At 41.8% G+C, this 20337-nt stretch overlaps 1 protein-coding gene across 1 annotated transcript in view; it reads right to left on the minus strand.

Moving 5' to 3' along the window:
* The window catches only part of LOC147316557 (heterogeneous nuclear ribonucleoprotein L-like), an 87237-nt gene extending 69872 nt beyond the window's left edge, over positions 1-17365 (minus strand). Inside the window, exon 1 of the mRNA XM_086260112.1 lies at positions 17010-17365. Coding sequence (XP_086116238.1) covers positions 17010-17231 — 222 coding nt within the window. The 5' untranslated portion in view covers positions 17232-17365. The remainder of the gene's footprint in view (positions 1-17009) is intronic.
* Positions 17366-20337: the final 2972 nt, after the last annotated feature.

Raw genomic sequence — 20337 nt, forward strand, 5'->3', positions numbered from 1 at the left:
GTAGCTGATGGCCTTCAGTTTAAACTGTGCTTCATAAGCGTGTCTCTTTGCCATTTTCAGGGTTGCGCCCACACTTCACCCTTTAGCGTTCTCATGGTGTTCTCTACTACGTCCTCCTTACAACACACAGGGCGCACTGCGCTATAGGGCGCGCCGTACTTTTTGAAGAAAATCTAAGACTTTTAAGTGCGCCTTATGGTCGTGAAAATACGGTAACTGTCCTCTATGTCTGCAATGTTGCCTTCTGGTAGTTCAATCCCCTCAGTTCTGACTACCTTCCCTCTCTTTGTTACCATCAGACTACACTTCTCCAGTCCGAACGACATTCCAATGTCATTGCTGTATAGCCTGGTAGTGTGGATCAGTGAATCGATGTCTCGTTCACTCTTGGCATACAGCTTGATGTCATCCATGTACAGGAGGTGGCTGACAACTGCTCCGTTCCGTAGTCGGTATCCGTAGCCAGTCTTGTTAATGATCTCACTGAGGGGGTTCAGGCCTATGCAGAACAGCAGTGGGGACAGAGCATCTCCTTGGTAGATCCCGCACTTGATGGTGACTTGTGCTATGGGCTTGGAGTTGGCCTCTAGTGTTGTACGCCACATCCCCATTGAGTTCCTGATGAAGGCTCTTAGGGTCCCATTGATCTTGTACAATTCTAGGCATTCCAGTATCCAGCTGTGGGGCATTGCTCCTGTGGGGGAGCTGTTGCATGCTGGGGGAGCAGGCTGAGGGCAGCAGATGCCAACAGACTTAATAAACTGATCCGTAAGGCCAGCAATGTTGTGGGGATGGAGCTGGACACCCTCAAGGTGGTGTCGGAGAGGCGGATGCTGTCCAAGATAAAGACAATGTTGGATAACACCTCCCACCCACTCCATGACATGCTGGTCAGTCACAGGAGCTCGTTCAGTGACAGACTGAGATTACCGAAAAGCACCACTGAACGACACAGGAAATCATTCCTGCCTGTGGCTCCCTGTACAACGCATCCACTTAACACACTGTTTGCTGCTACAACTACACATGTTTCTTTTCCAAATATTTATTTATAAGTGACTTATGTATGTATGTATGTATATATATGTATATATTGTACTATTCTTAGTTAGCGTATTGTCTGTCTTGTCTTAATGTTGGTTTAAAATGGAGCACTGTAACAAAAAATAATTTCCCCCAGGGATCAATAAAGTATTCTGATTCTGATTGAGTCATAGGCCTTCTTGTAATCAATCCAGGCAGTGTACAGGTTGGTCAGTCTGGTCTTGCAGTCTCGGCTGACTGTTCTGTCTACCAGTAGCTGGTGTTTTGCGCCTCTGGTATTCTTGCCAATTCCTTTCTGTGTCCCGCTCATGTATTGACCCATGTGCCTGTTCATCTTAGCCAATATGATGCCTGACAGGAGCTTCCATGTAGTACTGAGGCAGGTTATTGGTCGGTAGTTGGAGGGGACCGGTCCCTTCTTGGGGTCCTTGGGGATCAGGACCGTCCGGCCTTCAGTTAGCCATTCCGGGTGTCTCTCGTTAACTAGCAGCTGGTTCATTTGTGCTGCCAGACGCTCGTGGAGTGCAGTCAGCTTCTTCAGCCAGTAGGCATGAACCATGTCGAGACCCTTTCTTGGATATCTGCCACTGTGATGGTTGATCCGGGCGACGTCCGAGCCGGCATGCCTTCATATTTATCTGTCTCGTTCATGTCTGCGGTAGGCTTGCTTAGCATAGGGGGTCTAGCCTTAGGACCCTTACTGGATACAGACGCCCCAGGTTGGGGGCGTCTGTATCGAACTTGCGATCCTCTGTTCCAAAGGCATGTAGTCTAACCACTACGCTATCCAGCTGCTATATATATATTGCTATATATATATATATATATTGCTATATATATATATATATATTGCTATATATATATATTGCTATATATATATATTGCTATATATATATATATATATATATAGGGCTGCTCAATTAATCGAATTTTAATCTCGATTACGATCTGGGCTTTCAACGATCATTAAAAATGACTGAGCCGATTATTAGCCCCTCCCTCATGCTTTACTCTCGCGCTGCTCCATGTGACAAATTGAGCGCACCTCTCTGCATTTCGAACACGCGTCACAACAATTAAGAGGACCCGAGGGAAGCTCGGAAAGCTAAGCAGAAGTTATTTGGAGAGGAGAGTGACTGCCGTTGGTTAAAAAGAGGTAAAAAAAAAACTTCAGTGGTGTGGAAACATTATGGGTTCAGTCAGACGTGGATCAAGTAGACACAGTGTGTAAACTTTGCTACAGTGTAGCTGCACCACAGAGCAACACTGCAAAGTTCACTAAACACAGATGTTTACATTTTTAATTTATTTTTTATATTGCAAACATTTGCACTGTTATCAGTATTTGCACACTGTTTTATATTATTTTTTGACAACCTTTAAAGTCATTATTCAACACATTGTTATTGTTAAATAAATATCGTCAAATAATCGAGATCTCAATTTCAGTGAAAATAATTGTGATTATCATTTTTGCCATAATCGAGCAGCCCTATATATATATATATATATATATATATACACGTTAACGAGCTAACTGCGCTAACACACTAGCTCCCACCCATGTAATTGAGCATTGCATGGCACATCCAACATACTGTTTTACTTTAGTCCATGACTCGCTTACCTTCAGGGTCATACGTCACATGAAAACCAAAATAATTCCAAACGCCAGATCTGAATGAGGGTGGGGGAGGTCCATGTTGCAAGGAGAGCTTAACTTCTGTCTCGCTAGCTTGCCCTGTGATCTTCCTTCTGACTATGCTGTCTGTGTTGAGCGCTCAGTGGATCTGCGCTCGACTACTCCGCCTAGGCTGCACTGTCGACCCTAGGCGGAGTAGTCGAACGCAGATTCACTGAGCGCTCAACACAGACAGCATCTTCAGAAGGAAAGTTGATAAAATAAATTACAAATGTTGTATTGTTCGATACATATGCGTACCGAACCGAAAGCACTGTATCGAACGGTTCAATATCGATACGAATATCGTTGCACCCCTAATATATATATATATATATATATATATATATATATATATATATATATATATATATATATATATATACACATATATATATATAGAGTTTAACTGGGAAACATGTCACGGTTCTGGGTAATGTTGACCCAGCTTTCTGTTTTTCATGCTTTGGTGTTTTTCTAGATTATTATTTATGATTTGATTTATCAGTGATACTGTTTTGATTATGATGATTATTTAGTAGACTTTGGTCAGTGTCAAGTCTGTCTCTCTCTGTCTAGTCCGTGTCTTAGTAAAGTGTGTTTTGTTTCCTGTTTTACTTTGAAGGTTCTTGTTCCTGTCTGATGTCAGTGTTCCAGCTTTGCTCTCCCTGTCTCGTTAGGTCTTATTTCTCCCAGCTGTGTCCCCCTTCTGTCTCTAATTCCTTGATGACTCCCTCAGTGTATTTAAGCCCAGTGTGTCTTTGTGTCAGCGTCGCGTCGTTAACATCTGTTCACCCTCACTTGCTGTGTGTTGATTTCCAGTCCTCCTGCATCTCAGTTTAGAGTTTTGTTTGCTTTCGTGAGTTTTGTTTTATCTTGATGTTTTGTTCCAGCAATAAAGCTGCATTTTCAGTTTAAACCTCGTTTCCTAAGAATCCTGCATTTTGGGTCCACCACCTGCCTGCCACACAGCCGACCATGACAGAACAGGCAGCCCTCTACACCCTGCTGCTAATGAAGCATACTTTGCTCATATCATGTGTTTCAATATAACACAGAAGGCAATTAAGCCACATGAGCATTGCTTTGATTAGAAATGTATTTATGTGTGGGAACAAATTTACAAACAATACATCTTCAAGAAGGGGGACCGGAGGGTGTGTTCCAACTACAGGGGGATCACACTCCTCAGCCTCCCCGGGAAAGTCTATGCCAGGGTGCTGGAGAGGAGGGTTCGTCCGCTAGTCGAACCTCGGATACAGGAGGAACAATGCGGTTTTCGTCCTGGTCGCGGAACACTGGACCAGCTCTTTGTCCTCTCGAGGATACTTGAGGGTGCATGGGAGTTTGCCCAACCAGTCTACATGTGTTTTGTGGACCTGGAGAAGGCATTCGACTGTGTCCCTCGGGGCGTCCTGTGGGAGGTGTTGCGCGAGTATGGGGTGTCTGGCCCATTGCTACGGGCCATTCAATCCCTATACAACCGTTGCAAGAGCTTGGTTCGCATTGCCGGCAATAAGTCGGACTCGTTCCCGGTGGGTGATGGGCTCCGCCAGGGCTGCCCTTTGTCTCCGGTTCTGTTCATAATTTTTATGGACAGGATTTCTAGGCGCAGCCAAGTGGCGGAGGGCTTTCGCTTTGGTGGCCTCAGAATCTCATCTCTGATTTTTGCGGATGATGTGGTTCTGTTGGCTTCATCGGGTGAGGGCCTCCAGCTCGCACTGGAGCGGTTCGCAGCCGAGTGTAACGCAGCGGGAATGAGGATCAGCACCTCCAAATCTGAGGCCATGGTTCTCAGCCGGAAAAGGGTGGAGTGCCCACTCCGGGTCGGGGATGAGTTCCTGCCCCAAGTGGAGGAGTTCAAGTATCTCGGGGTCTTGTTCGCGAGTGATGGGAGAAGGGAGCTGGAGATCGACAGACGGATTGGGGCTGCGGCTGCAGTAATGCGGACGCTGCACCGGTCAGTCGTGGTGAAGAGGGAGCTGAGTGTAAAAGCGAAGCTCTCAATTTACCGGTCGATCTACGTCCCTACCCTCACCTATGGCCACGAGCTGTGGGTAGTGACCGAAAGAACGAGATCGCGGATACAAGCGGCGGAAATGAGCTTCCTCCGAAGGGTGGCTGGCCTCTCCCTTAGAGATAGGGTGAGAAGTTCGGCCATCCGGGAGGGGCTTAGAGTAGAGCAGCTGCTGCTCCACATCGAAAGGAGCCAGCTGAGGTGGTTCGGGCATCTGGCAAGGATGCCCCCTGGGCGCCTCCTGGGCGAGGTGTTCCAGGCATGTCCCACCGGGAGGAGGCCCCGGGGCAGACCCAGGACACGCTGGAGAGATTATATCTCTCGGCTGGCCTGGGAACGCCTTGGTATTCCCCCGGACAAGCTGGAGGAGGTGGCTGGGGAGAGGGAGGTCTGGACCTCTTTGCTTAGGCTGCTACCCCCGCGACCCGACCTCGGATAAGCGGATGAAGATGGATGGATGGATGGATAATCCTAAAACCCCAGTTAAACACCTAAACTCCTTAGCGATTCAGTCCACAGTTTCGTTGTTGGACTCTACTAGAACCTCCAAACAGTTTTCACTGAGCTCCTGAGACTCACCCATTCCTTCGCAGATGTTTGCAGCAGCAGTCTGCATGCCTAGGTGCTTGACCTGTGGCCACAGAAGTGACTGGAATGCCTCAACTCAATGATTTGGATGGGTCAGCGAATACTTTTGACAGTGTAGTGTAACATTTACCAACACTGTGGCTAACACTGTAACTGCATCTTACAGGCTTTTTCCACCATGTGCTGCATAGCTGCTCAAGCCCCTCGAAGACACACTCACACACACTGAGTAATAAATATCCAAATGTTTTTGTGTAATGTGTTCTTAATTGTGTGAATGCCGTAAGGCATCCACACTTTTGTGTCCCTGTTTCTCTTTATACTTTATTCTTCAGCCTTATTGTAGTTTTTCACCATTCACATTTTAAACTGCTCTTTCTGCTAATGCCAGCTGCATCTTTTTGTGCTCATAACTTTTATACTCTTGGAAATATTTAGCTTTTTATGCACTTTTTGGCCCTTTGAAATGAATGGGACCACACCACAAGTGTAATAGCTGGTTTAGCTCAGCAGAGTGAGCCATGTTGTAGCTCAGTGAGAGGAGCAGCTGGGTTTGAATCATGGCAGCATGTTTTCAGCTGACAGAATTTCAGCTTCTGCAGCTTCTTTTTACCTGACTGTTTTGCTTTGTCAATATTGCTGCTAAATGATTACAATTCTGCAAAGTTTTCATGATTTCAGCAACTTTTCCGATATCCACTTCAACATCTTCACCTCCATTTCCAGTCTCTGAGATATCAGTGAGACGAGCAGCCACCCTGAGCCAGGCAGCGCAGGTTTGACTCCTACCCGTGGCTGTTGCCACACATCTTCCCCACTCACGCTCAGTCTGCTTTCTTAACACTCTTCAGTTTTTCAAATAAAGCTGTCTTCAGCAAACACTTTAGCTTCTACACCTCTTTTCAGCAGATAGTTGTGCTTCTTCTGCATTTTTCCACTACAAATGCAAATTCTTCTAGTGTGAAAACGTTGTTCTTAAACTGTGGATTACTAGCTAAGTGCAAATATGGCCAAAAAAGGCTAATTTTACTGTTTTAAAAAAATTCAATATTTAAGTAATGTGATACCGACCCAAAGCAGAAGCTTCTTATCTAGTCAGTACAAGGAGCGTCCCAGAAGGTTTTTCCAGCCTAAGAAGAGCCTTGAAGGCTGTTCACAGATCAGTTGTAGTTTCACCATATCCTGAGTCACTGTCAGCTGACAGCTGACTTCAGCATCCCTGGTTGGCCACCGAGGCTGATTTTTGACTCCTATCTAGAGTGGCCTCACCGGCCTTGCTACACAGCAAATTCAAAAGTGTTAAATGTTTTGGTGTTAATAGTCTTCTTGCAAAAGTAGAGTTAATTTTACTCTAAGCAGAGTCACATTCTTTTAATGTAACTCTGAGGTGTAAAATGATAGTAGTTAAAATCGAGTGTTAAAAATGAGTGTTTCTCTGTCAAATCTGGAGGTTACAATGGAAACATTAACTCTTGACCTCTTAATCAGAATCAGAATCAGAATACTTTATTGATCCCTGGGGGAAATTATTTTTTGTTACAGTGCTCCATTATAAACCAACATTAAGACAAGACAGACAATACACTAACTAAGAATAGTACAATATATACATATATATACATACATACATAAGTCACTCATAAATAAATAGCTGGAAAAGAAACATGTGTAGTTGTAGCAGCAAACAGTGTGTTAAGTGGATGCGTTGTACAGGGAGATGGCCACAGGCAGGAAAGATTTCCTGTGTCGTTCAGTGGTGCTTTTCGGTAATCTCAGTCTGTCACTGAACGAGCTCCTGTGACTGACCAGCATGTCATGGAGTGGGTGGGAGGTGTTATCCAACATTGTCTTTATCTTGGACAGCATCCGCCTCTCCGACACCACCTTGAGGGTGTCCAGCTCCATCCCCACAACATTGCTGGCCTTACGGATCAGTTTATTAAGTCTGTTGGCATCTGCTGCCCTCAGCCTGCTCCCCCAGCATGCAACAGCATAGAGGATCGCACTGGCCACCACAGACTCATAGAAAATCCTCAGCATTTTCTGGCAGATGTTGAAGGACCTCAGTCGCCTCAAAAAATAGAGACGACTCTGGCCCTTCCTGTAAAGTGCTGTGGTGTTTTTAGCCCAGTCCAGTTTATTGTCAATGTGTACTCCAAGGTATTTATAGTCCTCCACAATGTCCACACTGACCCCCTGGATTGAAACAGGGGTCAAGTGTTTCCTGGTCTTCCTGAAGTCCACGATCAGTTCCTTGGTCTTTGCCACGTTGAGCTGCAGATGATTCTGCTCACACCACGTGACAAAGGAGTCGACCACAGCCCGGTACTCTGTCTCATCATCCCTGCTGATGCATCCAACCACCGCAGAGTCATCAGAAAACTTCTGAAGATGGAGGTCTCTGTGCAGTGGCTGAAGTCTGTGGTGTAGAGGGTGAAGAGGAAGGGGGAGAGGACAGTCCCCTGTGGTGCCCCTGTGTTGCTGATCACCTTGTCAGACACACACTGTGGGAGACGTACATATTGTGGTCTTCCTGTCAGGTAATCAACAATCCAGGACACCAGAGAAGCATCCACCTGCATCGCTGCTAACTTATCACCCAGGAGGGTCGGCCTGATGGTGTTGAAAGCACTAGAAACGTCAAAAAACATGACCCTCACAGTGCTCGCCGGCTGGTCCAGATGGGTGTAGACACGATTGAGCAGGTAGATGATGGCGTCCTCTGTTCCGAGACGAGGCTGATAAGCGAACTGAAGGGGATCCAGATGTGGTCTTACTATGGGTCGCAGCTGGTCCAGGATGAGCCTTTCCAGGGTCTTAACTCTGAACTCCTACAGGGGCTATGACACCAACAGAGTACATTCACAGACTCCGCCCCCAGCACGGCTCCAATCGAAGCTGAAGTGAAGCCGTTTCAGAACATTTTGCTCTACATATTTGAGTTGTTTGCCATGCTTGGTAAGTCATTTTTTCAAAGATTGTTTCAATTATTATTATGAGCTTTTACTTCTGTGGCTCTTTGGAGTTGAGACAAAGCTGTGTGAAAGGCATTAGCCATGTTGCTCGGTGATAGCATAACATTCTGTTTTAGCTAGCTGAAAGGTATTGTTTGCGGGCAAATACCACAGCCTTGAAAAAAGCTTGCATGTGAATTTTCAGTCAAACTTTTGGTCAAATACACCTAAAACAATGTGTAGAATGTGAAATGTTGGTATAATGGTGCTGCTTGAAGCCTGAAAACGATCGCCCATAAAAATAAATAAATAAATAAAATAAAAAAAACACGAGCAAACAGCAGTAGCAGGCGTCCTGACTGGATTCTACGGTAGCATAGATCCCTCCAGAGTTTTGTGCACACGGTTTAGGTAAAAATGAAAAAGGTTGAGGTTTTACATTTAGTTCAGTATTACCTGTTGCCTGTGTCCTTGTCTTTTGGGAAAATACTTTACACAAGTAATGGCTCAAAGAGGATTCCTTTTTTTGTTTATAATTAATGTTTTTATTACAGCGCTTTTCTTCTGTACTGCAGAGTCTGTGCTGCAGCCTGCACAACTCCCACTAAAAGCCACCATCTTCTCACTGCTCAGCCTGGAAATCACGCTCTTAGTCATCAGCGCGCGCACACACACACACGCACACACACACGCACGCACACACGCACACACACACGCACGCACGCACGCACGCACACACACACACACACACACACACGCACGCACACACACACGCACACGCACACACACACGCACGCACACACACACACACGCACACACACACGCACGCACACACACACGCACACACACACACGCACACACACGCACACGCACACACACACACACTTTTAATTCCCCTGGCTTTGGGAATTTAAAGTGTCTTTAACAGAAAGTGAATGAGTTGTAATGTAAAATTGTAACTCCTGTTACAAGAATATAAACTTGAACAATACTACACCGAGTGATGATTCAAGGCCATAATGAAAGGCTACAGTATACTCACTTCTACCCACACACTGTACACTCCTTCAAAAAGTAATCTATTGTTGCTCTCAGTCAGTCTGGGGAGGGGATACGAGGCCATTTCCACACAATGTGAAGTCCGACTTTCTATAGTAAGAACTAACAAGTATATCAATATCAGGTATTTAAATACTTAGGATTCTCAACCTTATGGCTTTAGACTGAGTCAGAGGTGAATGTCATCACAAACCTAAAGTAGGACAGTTGCCTCTTCAGGGCTCGCAAAATTTCAAAGTCCCTGGCAGCCCTTCGGGCAGGGACTCTTCAGTTTTTGGTAGCCCAAAATAAATTTAAGTAGCCTGAATAAAAAAGAGAGCAATTTTTTGATTGATGTTTTGTTTCTGTTACAATATTATACATTAAAGTATAATATTGTAAAGGAAACAAAACATTAATCAAAAAATTGTTGAAAAACAAATGACAACATTGTATAAAAATTACAATCATCAACTCAAATACTTGGTTTTAATTGAACAGAAATGTCTATGAACTTGTAAGAACTGTGTAGGACATGAATCAGTCTGTGTCAGAGCCTGAATTTGAAATTTCCACTGAAGTCACGGGTAAGAGACAAGTGGAACCAAGATCGAGGCCATTTGCTTTTTGAAGTTTGCAAAGACTGCTAAATTGTGCCAGTGGTAGTTCACTCTTTGCAACATAGTAGCTGTTCTAAACAGATTTTCAGGTTTATTTTTAGTCTGTTATTTGCAATTGGTGTTTGTTCTGGGAAAGATATTGCAGACTGAGCAATAATGCGCTTCTTGCATTTCTCATAATGGGGGCCTTTCTTAAAATGACTGGTCCCAGTAACAAAGGCGCTTGTCGACTCAGAAATCAAGGGAAAACCAACAACACACCCGGCAGAACATTATGTTATTTACACGGGTGCACATAAGTGGTCCGCATGTGCGCATTCGCTGTCAAAATAAAAGACGAGCACCAGATAAGAAGTTGCAACGCGCGTTTGCGTCCATATAAAAAGCAGTGTTTTTGTCCTAGAGTGGGATTTTCACGGCACATTCTGCACCACATCTCTGTGCGTTCATCATTTGTTTGAAGCCAGCTCACCTCCTGCAACCACTTTTCCGAGAATACGCGCTTCTTTTGTGTGTGTATGTATATATATGCGTTTAATCTTGTTCTTATTTCATTTATTGTTTCTTTTACTGGGATCCTATTTTTAGACTTTCAACTGTATACATGTGCTCTGTTCTGACTCTAATTAATGGCTGAAGCAACACACAGTAGCAGCGCATCCATTTTCTTAATCACCCTCTAATGATGAAATGACGTATGTGTAACCGTGTACGTGCATGCATACCTAAGTATTCGGAAACTAGACTACAAGCATGTAATGCTGATTACATGCAAGGTGATCCCACCTTCACTCAGAACCCAGAATGCGTGTGTGTGAATGTTCCACTCTAATACCCCCGGACGCTGTAATGGTGAGACAACAAGAAAGGAAACAGTCATATACATTACATCCTTCTACCCAATTAAAAAAAGCCCTTCTCACTTCTCTATTTACTCTGTTGGTTGTTTATCTCAGCAGACAGCTGCATTCTTCTAACCCAGCTACCCAGCCCACACAGTCAGCAGACCACAGACCCACTTTAATAACATTTGTCAGCTTGCTGGGAGTCCTTTAGCCGACACACAGCTAATGCAGAAAAATGTTTGTTTGTTTTGTTTTTTAACATTTTAAAAACTAGGCTTGCAACAGTGAGATTTACATGAAATGATAAAAGCTAGAGTTATTCAATTATTAAAAAAGGTTTGGTCAATAATGGCATTATAGTTATTTAACACTATTACTCACTGACATGACTAGTGACTGAACTGATGTTAAAAAGTATATCTGCTTGAATTTTAAATACATTTCAACTACAAATATAGCAAAGTCAAGTCTTCCTTAGCAACAGCTTCCTTACAAATATAATGTTTCAAATAGGAGAGAAACTAATATAATCTGGCTTCATCACAATCTCACAGAAGATACTGCTGCAACGCTGGCTCCTCAATCAGCAGATACATCAAAGGCCAGACTTACTGCGGAGGCCAAATTATCAGTCTCAATACAGATGTAAGTGCAAAATTCAACAATAATGGACCGACTTGTAAATGGTGATACAAAGAACAGTGCAATGTAGCAGATCAAAAACATACAGCAGTGATGAGGCAATGAGTGATGTGCTGATATAGGTACAGCCTGTTATGTGCAATATGCCAAAATAATTCTGAGTAAACAAGCACTCTATGTATGCATTTCATATGAAAAGGAAGGAGCAGTTCATTTACTGCCTGCAAGCGTTGACAAAGCATACAATATTTTTGTAATACTGTGTCATCAGAAATATAGTTATTGGAAATGGTCTTAAAATGTTGTCTTGTCACTTTATAAAACCTGAAGTCTGTGTAACTTGTAGAAGAACATTTCCTGCCAGATTCAGGATCCGACCCTGACCGACCCAGCCTCAATAAAGGTACTGCAGTTGTGGCACATATGTATTTGTGCATATTAATTTTTAATTTCCTGCACGGTGTGTGATACTGCAGGTATTTATTATTGTTGATGGACGAGGACACACAGCCAACTGTAAGTAAACACAGAATCTGCAAACTTGTACGCTGGCGAGAGCAAGTCTTCAAATCAGATTTGATCAAGTTAAGGCACGAGGCACCTACCCAGCTCAAATACTGGAAGTCAATTCAGTTTCATTTGGTTTTTACTTATAATGCACCAGATCAAAACAATCAAGAAGGCAAAGGTGGAGACTGGGATAGTAGAACTTAATAAATGATGTTCACGTGGTCATGAAATGTTGCGTGATGTGGTGACCGTGGCCATGTACTGGAAAGGTTTGTACCCTACCCGATGTCTTATTTCCTGCATATTTATCATCAAATGCTTTAGATAAAAAAAATATTTTATTAGACAAAAGTAACCTGAGTAAATGCTAAATGTAATTTTAAATACTGATTGTATTTACCAAAGGGGAAAAGCCATCCAAACCTACCAGCTACCAGGCCTACCATGTTACATTTTGAATTAACTGTTTAACCATATATTTTGAAATGCTAAGTTCAAATTTGATTAGCTACAAAGCTAATTTGACAATGTGAGGTAGGCTAAACAATCAAAAGGCAACACATCATGTCACGATCTAAAATTAATTTGAGAACAAATAAGAAAAAAGTCATGACATCTATTAGTCAGGAAAATGTTACAAATCCATTTCTTCAAAGAACCACAGTGAGAGTTATTATCAAGAAAACCTGCCCAACAGTGGCTGACCCCAAGAGCCCCTCACCAAATCATCCAGGAGGTCACAGAAGAACCCAGAACAACATCCGAACAACTCAGTCAGTGTCAGTGTTCACGACTCAACCATAAGAAAGAAACTGGGCAAAAACTGGGAGAGAAAACCAACCAAACCAACCAGAAAACCAATACTGACCATAAAAAAACCAAAACAAAGGTTCATCCTCACATATTCAAAAGCCCATCTTGCTCCCCAAGACTTTGGGAAAGTTTTCAGGGGACTAATTAGAGAAAAGCAGGACTTTTTGGAAGGCTGGTGTCCCGTTACAGCTAGCATAAAACTACCCCAGCATTTTATAACAACAACATCGTACCAACAATCAAACATTGAGGTAACAGTGTGATGGCCTGGGGCTGCTTTGCTTGGAATCATGGATTCTACTCTGAAAATCCTGAAGGAGAATCTCCAGCTCCAGTTCATGGCCTGATGATGAAGAGCATTTTGGTTATGCAGCATGATCTGAAACACATCAGAAACTCCACCTTAAATGGCTTAGAAATAATAATAATAAAGCTTTGACTTAGAGCTGGGCGATATGAGATTTCTTCATATCACGATATGTTTTTTTCATTTCAGGCGATAACGATATCTATCACGATATAAGCCAAATAACTATATTTGTAAGATTTAAATGTGCCGTTGCTCACAAGTAAAATGTGAAATAATCAGCAGCTTGTTTTTATTTAAATATTTATTTCCCATAATAAGTTCAACAGGGTAGATGTACTTAAGGAACATGAGACTTTTTCAGATAAATAAAGGCAAATATTGCAAACTACACAAAAGGCAGCCGCTAAAGCATTTAAGTTTCAAAATAGAACAAACAAAACAGACTAAACTGTCAATTCCACTTAGAAACAAAATATTAATTCTAAAAATAAATCTTAGTTTGTTTTACAGAAGAACAGACAAAACTGACTAACTTTTGTCAATATCAAATAAACTGAGAACTAAAAGGAAATTCTCAATCTCTCCTTGTTGTATAGCTGAGCTTTTCAAACAGTTTTAACAGTTACTTTAGTCTGACAAAAGCCGAATGACGAATTAGCGCTTCCAGTCAGAGACTGAGGCTACGTCCACACGTACACGGGTATTTTTGAAAACGGAGATTTTCCGTTTTCGTTTTAAAAAATAATCCCGTCCACACATAAAGGGAGAAATGAAGGAAAACGCTGCTATGAACATGCCAAAGCAGCAGGTGGCGCTAGATTCCTAACCGTGCAGAAATGTTGGCCAATCAGAAGTCTAGAAGCCTCGGTGGGAAAAAGTAAACAAAGCTGGGGCATAGAAGCAGAACCGAGTCGTATGTGTGGAGGGACAGTAACTGTGTGTATATGTAAGCATTTAAACACTGCAGAGAGTAGAATTAACAGTATTGTAGAAATTCATTTCACCGAAACAATAACGTGGCGCACAGTGTGACGCATGCACCAGTTTATTGTATTTCCAGACTTGCTTTCGGCACAATTTACAGTGCACGCTGCTCTGTTTTTGTCAGACTTGAAATAGCCGAAATACCTTCACACTACGGAACTTCTTTGGCTCTTCCGTTCGACAATCTCTCCGGCATTGGAACCATCATCTGTTTTCTCTTCGGTCACGCTCGGTTGATTTTTCTAGTCGGCACACTCATTTCCTCCATTACGCGCTGGCTGCTTCCCAAACAAACACACGTGCGGCTTGGCTCTTAGAAAAAGTAAATATTTTAGATAATGTTGACAAATGTAAGACAATCCTAAATAAGTGGTTACAAAGAGACATCACAATTTTTGGAAGAATATTATTAACCAAAATGGATAGTTTATCTAGATTTATATATCCAGCTTACTCTCTATCAATATCGAATAAAGTTATTAAAACAATTAATAGCTTGAATTTTAATTTTATTTGGAGGAATAAGTGCCATTATATATCTAAAGATGATTTGGTTAAACCATACATTGAAGGCGGTGGAAACGCAATTGATTTTGACATAATGAATGGTGTTTTGAAACTTAAATGGTTAAAATCCTTCCTAAATAATCCACACTCCATTTGGTTTTTTATACCAAGTAAGGTCTTTAACACACTAGGGGGTATCGACTTTCTCCTAAAGTGTGACTTTGAAATTACTAAGCTACCTGCTAAACTCTCTGAATTCCATAAACAGGTCCTTCTTTATTGGAAAATGTTATTTAAACATAATTTCACTCCACATAATAGCCCAATTTGGAACAATAGATATATACTGATGAACAGAAAATCTATTTTTATTCAAGATTGGTTATCAAAAGGTGTTTGGGCAATTGCCCATTTTGTAGATGAGGAAGGACATGTTCTAGGACATCAAGATTTTTGCCAAAAGTTTAATATCCAATGTTCTAAAAGTAAATTTAATCGGGTTATAAAATCCATTCCATTGTCACTTAAAAACATAGTTGTAAATGATATAATATATTCTGACATCTCCCCCAAGTTAAGGCAATTATATATAGATGGTATTCGATTTTGTGATGTTAAATGCAACAATAAGTTTCTTAGATCTTCATTAAGGAGTCTTTATTCTCCAAATTTACTTAGACATAATTACATATTAAAAGATTTCCAAAGGGAAGAAATCGAAAGAATAAGAACTGATTATATCACCTTCCCTATCCCTCCTAAAGGGAAAGAAGTCCAATTTAAAATCTTGAATAAAATTTACCCGACAAATAGACTCCTTAGTGATAGATTCAAAATAGAAACGGGTAATTGTGTATTTTGTGAAACAGAAGAGGAGGATTTGGACCATCTATTCTTTTTGTGCAATTTTATACAAATATTTTGGTTGGATTTTCATACCTGGCTTTATTCCAGTGGGATTCAAATTACCCCATTTACCTTAAATATGATAATGTTTGGAGTGTTTTTGAAAGAAAAGAAAGCTAATTATGGTGTTAATGTGTTATTAATCTTGTGTAAGTATTTTATACATAAATGTCGCTTTTTTAAGATTAAACCAACACTGGCTCACTGGAAAAACGACCTAAACCTGTTGGTTAAATCTTTGACTTTAGTTAAAAAGAAAAAGGCTGCTTTTTTTGTTTCCTTTGTAGAAGATTTTGATTTAGTGAGTTAATAATCTGTTAATTTATGTGACCCCATCTTTATATTTTATTTTCACTATATATGAAAGTTGCTAATATGTAAGAAATGTTTATTCTCTGAATCTGTAATATATGGTGCATTTTGTTTGTATGTTTATATTACTAATAAAATAAAATAAAAATAAAAAATAAAAAGTAAAAAAAAATAAAATAAAATAAAAAAAATAAAAAAATAAAAAAATAAAAAAATTAAAAAACGTGCGGCTTGGCACTTGTGCTGTACGTAACAAGTCACGCGACGTGACGCTGCGGCTGTGATTGGTTCGGCTCTGCGCTACTTAGTTTGGATTGGCTGGTCTTTTTTTTTTTTTTTTTTTTTAAGAGGTCTATCGCGATAGCTTAATTTCTCTATCGAGTAAAAGTTATATCGCGATACATATCGTTATCGTTCTATCGCCCAGCTCTACTTTGAGTGGTCTAGTGAAAAGTCCAGACTTAAATCCAATTGAGAGGCTTTAGCATGACCACAAACAATTCCATTCAGTTTTATTTATATGGTGCCAAATCACAATAACAGTTAGGGTTAGTAAGGTGCTTAAATTGGCCATTCATACTCGAAAAACGTCCAATTTGTCTGAATTCACACAACTGTGCAAAGAAAAATGGGCCAAAATTCTTCAGCGTGAAATGAATGTCTTGCCAGTTATCAGCATCACTTGAAACAAAGGGGTAAATACTTTTTCATGGCACTGTAAATATCAGATGGATTCAACATTAGCAGATACAAGAGACACTGGGTGAATAACCAAAGAGAAACCAGGACATCTGTGTTAAACCCAAATTTAGGCTTCTGAGTTTCGTGTGGGAAACGTTAACAAGTCGATGATTTGTACTGAAAAGCCAGTGACCTGAGAGGAAACCACAGCATTGCAAGGAAATACACAAATACACAACAGACACCATAGAGTGGAAAGAACCGAATATTCAACATCAAAAGTCAAACGGGACATTTTGCACATTTACCACCACACACATTTTATCGGACAATTGCTTTGGCTGGATGAACACAGGCGTCACACTGAAAAATTGGCCTGGATTTATAGCTCAGGCTCCACTGTGTCGGTGATGTCGGCGCCGACATATGTGTGACAGGTAGATGTCTCTTGGCACAGACTGCATGACAGCGCGCGCGCACATGCGCGCGGCTCGCCCGGCTCGGTGTGTGATGCTGTGCCGCAGGGTACCGTTAGGTAACATTTTTGCTCTCCTTACCCTCAGCCCTGCTCCGAATTGGCTCGCGCTCCACCGGGCCCGATTGTCTGTCGCCGACTCTCCGTTACCGGGTAGCGATCCGGAGTCCGAATCCTCTCCTTCCTCCAGCTCCTCTTCCCCCTCCTCTCTCTCATCCGCCTCCGTCTCCTCTGTTTTGAGCCGTTTAGCCGCCCTTCCGTACTCCCCTTCCTCACGCTGGCCGGCTTCTTCTGGAGTAGACATGCTCGGTGGTGGATCAGGTGGACGAAGCGACAGTGTCTGCAGCTGGTCACTCTGACACGTCCATGCCGAGAATGATCCTTTGGTACCTGTCTCGTCTCACGGGTCCTTTCCACGGATGCGTCTGTCTCTCTCCAGCGCCAGTGATTTTCTATATATATGTCCCGCCCAGTGCCTTCTGTTATTGGTGAAACTGGTCCTGCGCCTTACAGACACGGCGTGTCATTGGTCGGAATCGAGTCGTCAACCGACAGGCTCTCTCCAGGCTATGCAGAGGAGTGCACGGAGGGAGCGGAGAGGAATGGTGGGTAACATACAATGCAGGGAGAGGCAGACTGAAACCACAGAGGGCTGGAAAAAGCAGAGAGGGGGGGGAGCATCGGTGTGAATGTGCAGCATCATGAAAGGAAAAGTCATCTTTATCCTCTGTCATGCCCGGATTACCCAGAAACATGGTGGGATTTAGGAAAACAGCTCATTGTCGCATAAACATGTTTTTAATTTCCTCACATTACATTTACATTTAGACAGGTGAAAGGTTAACCCTAACCCTTATGTAGCCCTCTGAGAGCAGTGTAACCTATCCTGACTTGGTCTCCAGCACAGGTACTGACTGAAATCCCCAAATCCAACTGAACAGCCTTTTTGTTAGACGCCTTTCCCAGTTCAATCTGTCAAAGTTCACACGTAACGGTTAGTTCCTCTAAACAAGAGCAAAAAGCGGATCTTCTCAGTTCCTATCTTGGGTATCCTTTCTGCACATAGTTCTGGTTTTGTTCCTTTTCCATTTCAACAGTAATGACAATAAGTGTGCCATTGCATAGGCACACTTAATAATAATAATTGTATTATTATCAGTAGTAGTAACACTCTATCACATTTTCCAAACTATTTGTCAGGTCTTACTCACAAAGATTCTAATTATTATGCTGAACTCAGTCTGCTATTTTATTTTTAACTGCAAGCTTTCTGTCAGCATATCTTGAACATAACAGAAAAACTAGATAGTAAAAACAGACACCCTCATTCAGAGATATTATCAAATCATAACATCACGTCAGCACTGCCTGATGCGTCGATGTGGTCAGCAGCCTTATTTCCTGTTGCTGCATGGGAATGTACAGTCACCAACAGCCAGAGGTATTTTAATGTGTAGTCTCACCCCCGGCAGTCACTTACACACTGTTTTGGTAAGAAAAGAAGAAATGAGGTTTTACAAAAAGCCTTAACTAGTTTGAACGACAATGCCGTCGTTCAAACTAGTTATTTTAGTAAATAGTATAGGGACGGCACATTGGTGGTGATTAGAGTCTTGGACATGTCAAAGATTAGCCACCGAACTGATATGATTGGATTAGTATTTTTTGTGTAATAGCAGATACTCCCTCTCAACACCTTTGTGGTCAAAACTGCCCCATTGAAACCAAACGTTTGAATCTCTCTGCTGTTCCAGTATAAAACCACAGATTCTGTAATGTCAGCATGTCATTCTGAAAACAAAAACTAGTGATATTTGACATTTTCTATTCTATACATATATATAGATATATATGTATAGAATAGAATAGAGTAGAATAGAATAGAATAGAATAGCAATTTATTGTCATTGTGCATGTACAACAAAATTACGGGTGCTCCATCTGTGCAGGCACTTTGGAGAACAAAGTGTTTGAAGTAGTCCAAAGGACAACAACTTAAATAGCACATCCCATTTGGGATTTGGCAATAGGACACACAGAAGAGTACCAGTTGAGCAAACTGGGAAAATGGATTGGGACTGAAATCAGCTGGTCTGCAGGGTTGCTAGCTGATCTTGACTATGAAGTTTGCTAGAACAGTATTTCTGCTATGCTCAGTATCTTTTGTATGTGAGCAAAAACCATAAACCACCCTCTGTCTATGGTCTGTCTGTCTGAACGATGTAATGCCTGTGCATGCCTTCACAGCATACTGGTTTATGACCCAAAGTTTAAAGTGGGGCAGACTTGTGAAAGGGTTTCAGTTACATTCAAGAGCCAATGGTCACATTATGTGCAAATTATTTGTGATTTTCATAATTAACTAAAAAAAATAAGGCAAAATAAATAACTACTTGAATCGCTTCGCTAATACTAATGTGTACTACTGGCAAGCTACTAAAATATCTAGTTAAACTACTAGTTTAATGTCAAGTTCTCTACTCTGCACCACAGAGGTTGTGCATTAATTATAGTGACATTGTTCTTCAAGTGATCCTAATGTTTGAAAGGTGTGAGGCTGAATGAGGCTGAATGAAAGTTGTTTAAGACGCTGGTTAAAGGCCCATGCACAACCCTGCTGCACTGTGGTTTGTAATTCCTCTCTTACTACATGTGTGCTTGGCTGCTTGCCTATGCGGTCTGAAACTAATGTCACAAACAGAATAACACAATATAGCCGAGCCATTTCCTGTTCCTCCTTGTACACACGCTTAATCATAAGTGTATGGTCCTTCATGCAGCCTGTTTTCACACTCATGCTGTGATTCAGATCAGCTTTCAGGCAATTCAGCCTGCTGGACAAGACTAAAGCTGAAAGACGAGACTGTTAATATGATCCTTTCACTTAATACTTTTAATAGGGTGTGATTCACTTGCTCACCTACAGACACACACATTATTATTAGATGGGAAGAGGAGAGACTAATGGTTTCAGCAACTATATCAGCTAGCTTACATAAATACAAAATGTTACATGTATAATTTTAATTATTCTCATTCACATGTTGGTTGGTTGTGGCACAGCTAGTTCAGGTTTTAAATGATATGTTTGATTTCTTGTCCAAGTACAGACTATACATGAGATACATGAGAATAAACTTGCTCAGTCAGTAAAAAAGCACTAAGTATCAAACCCTGTAAATAGGACATTCCCAAAGGCAGGCAGAGTTTTGCACTGTTCCCTCACAGTAAGATGCTCCTGGGCTAAAAACTGTGATTGTACAGATTTCCTTCATCGATGTTTGTTTGCAGGCCGAATGACTCGGGGGAAGAAGCGGTTTGTGAGTCTGGACCTGAGGAACCTGATTGACCTGAGGTGCCATCCAGAGGCGAAACAAGTACTTGGTAAGCAGGGTGCAAGGGGTCAACTA

The sequence above is a fragment of the Aulonocara sp. 'chitande type north' Nkhata Bay genome, linkage group LG13 (genome assembly GCF_057382095.1).
Source record: "Aulonocara sp. 'chitande type north' Nkhata Bay isolate Kocher_YH1m ecotype deep benthic linkage group LG13, A_spYH_male_GT1.1, whole genome shotgun sequence".
Classification (NCBI taxonomy): domain Eukaryota; kingdom Metazoa; phylum Chordata; class Actinopteri; order Cichliformes; family Cichlidae; genus Aulonocara; species Aulonocara sp. 'chitande type north' Nkhata Bay.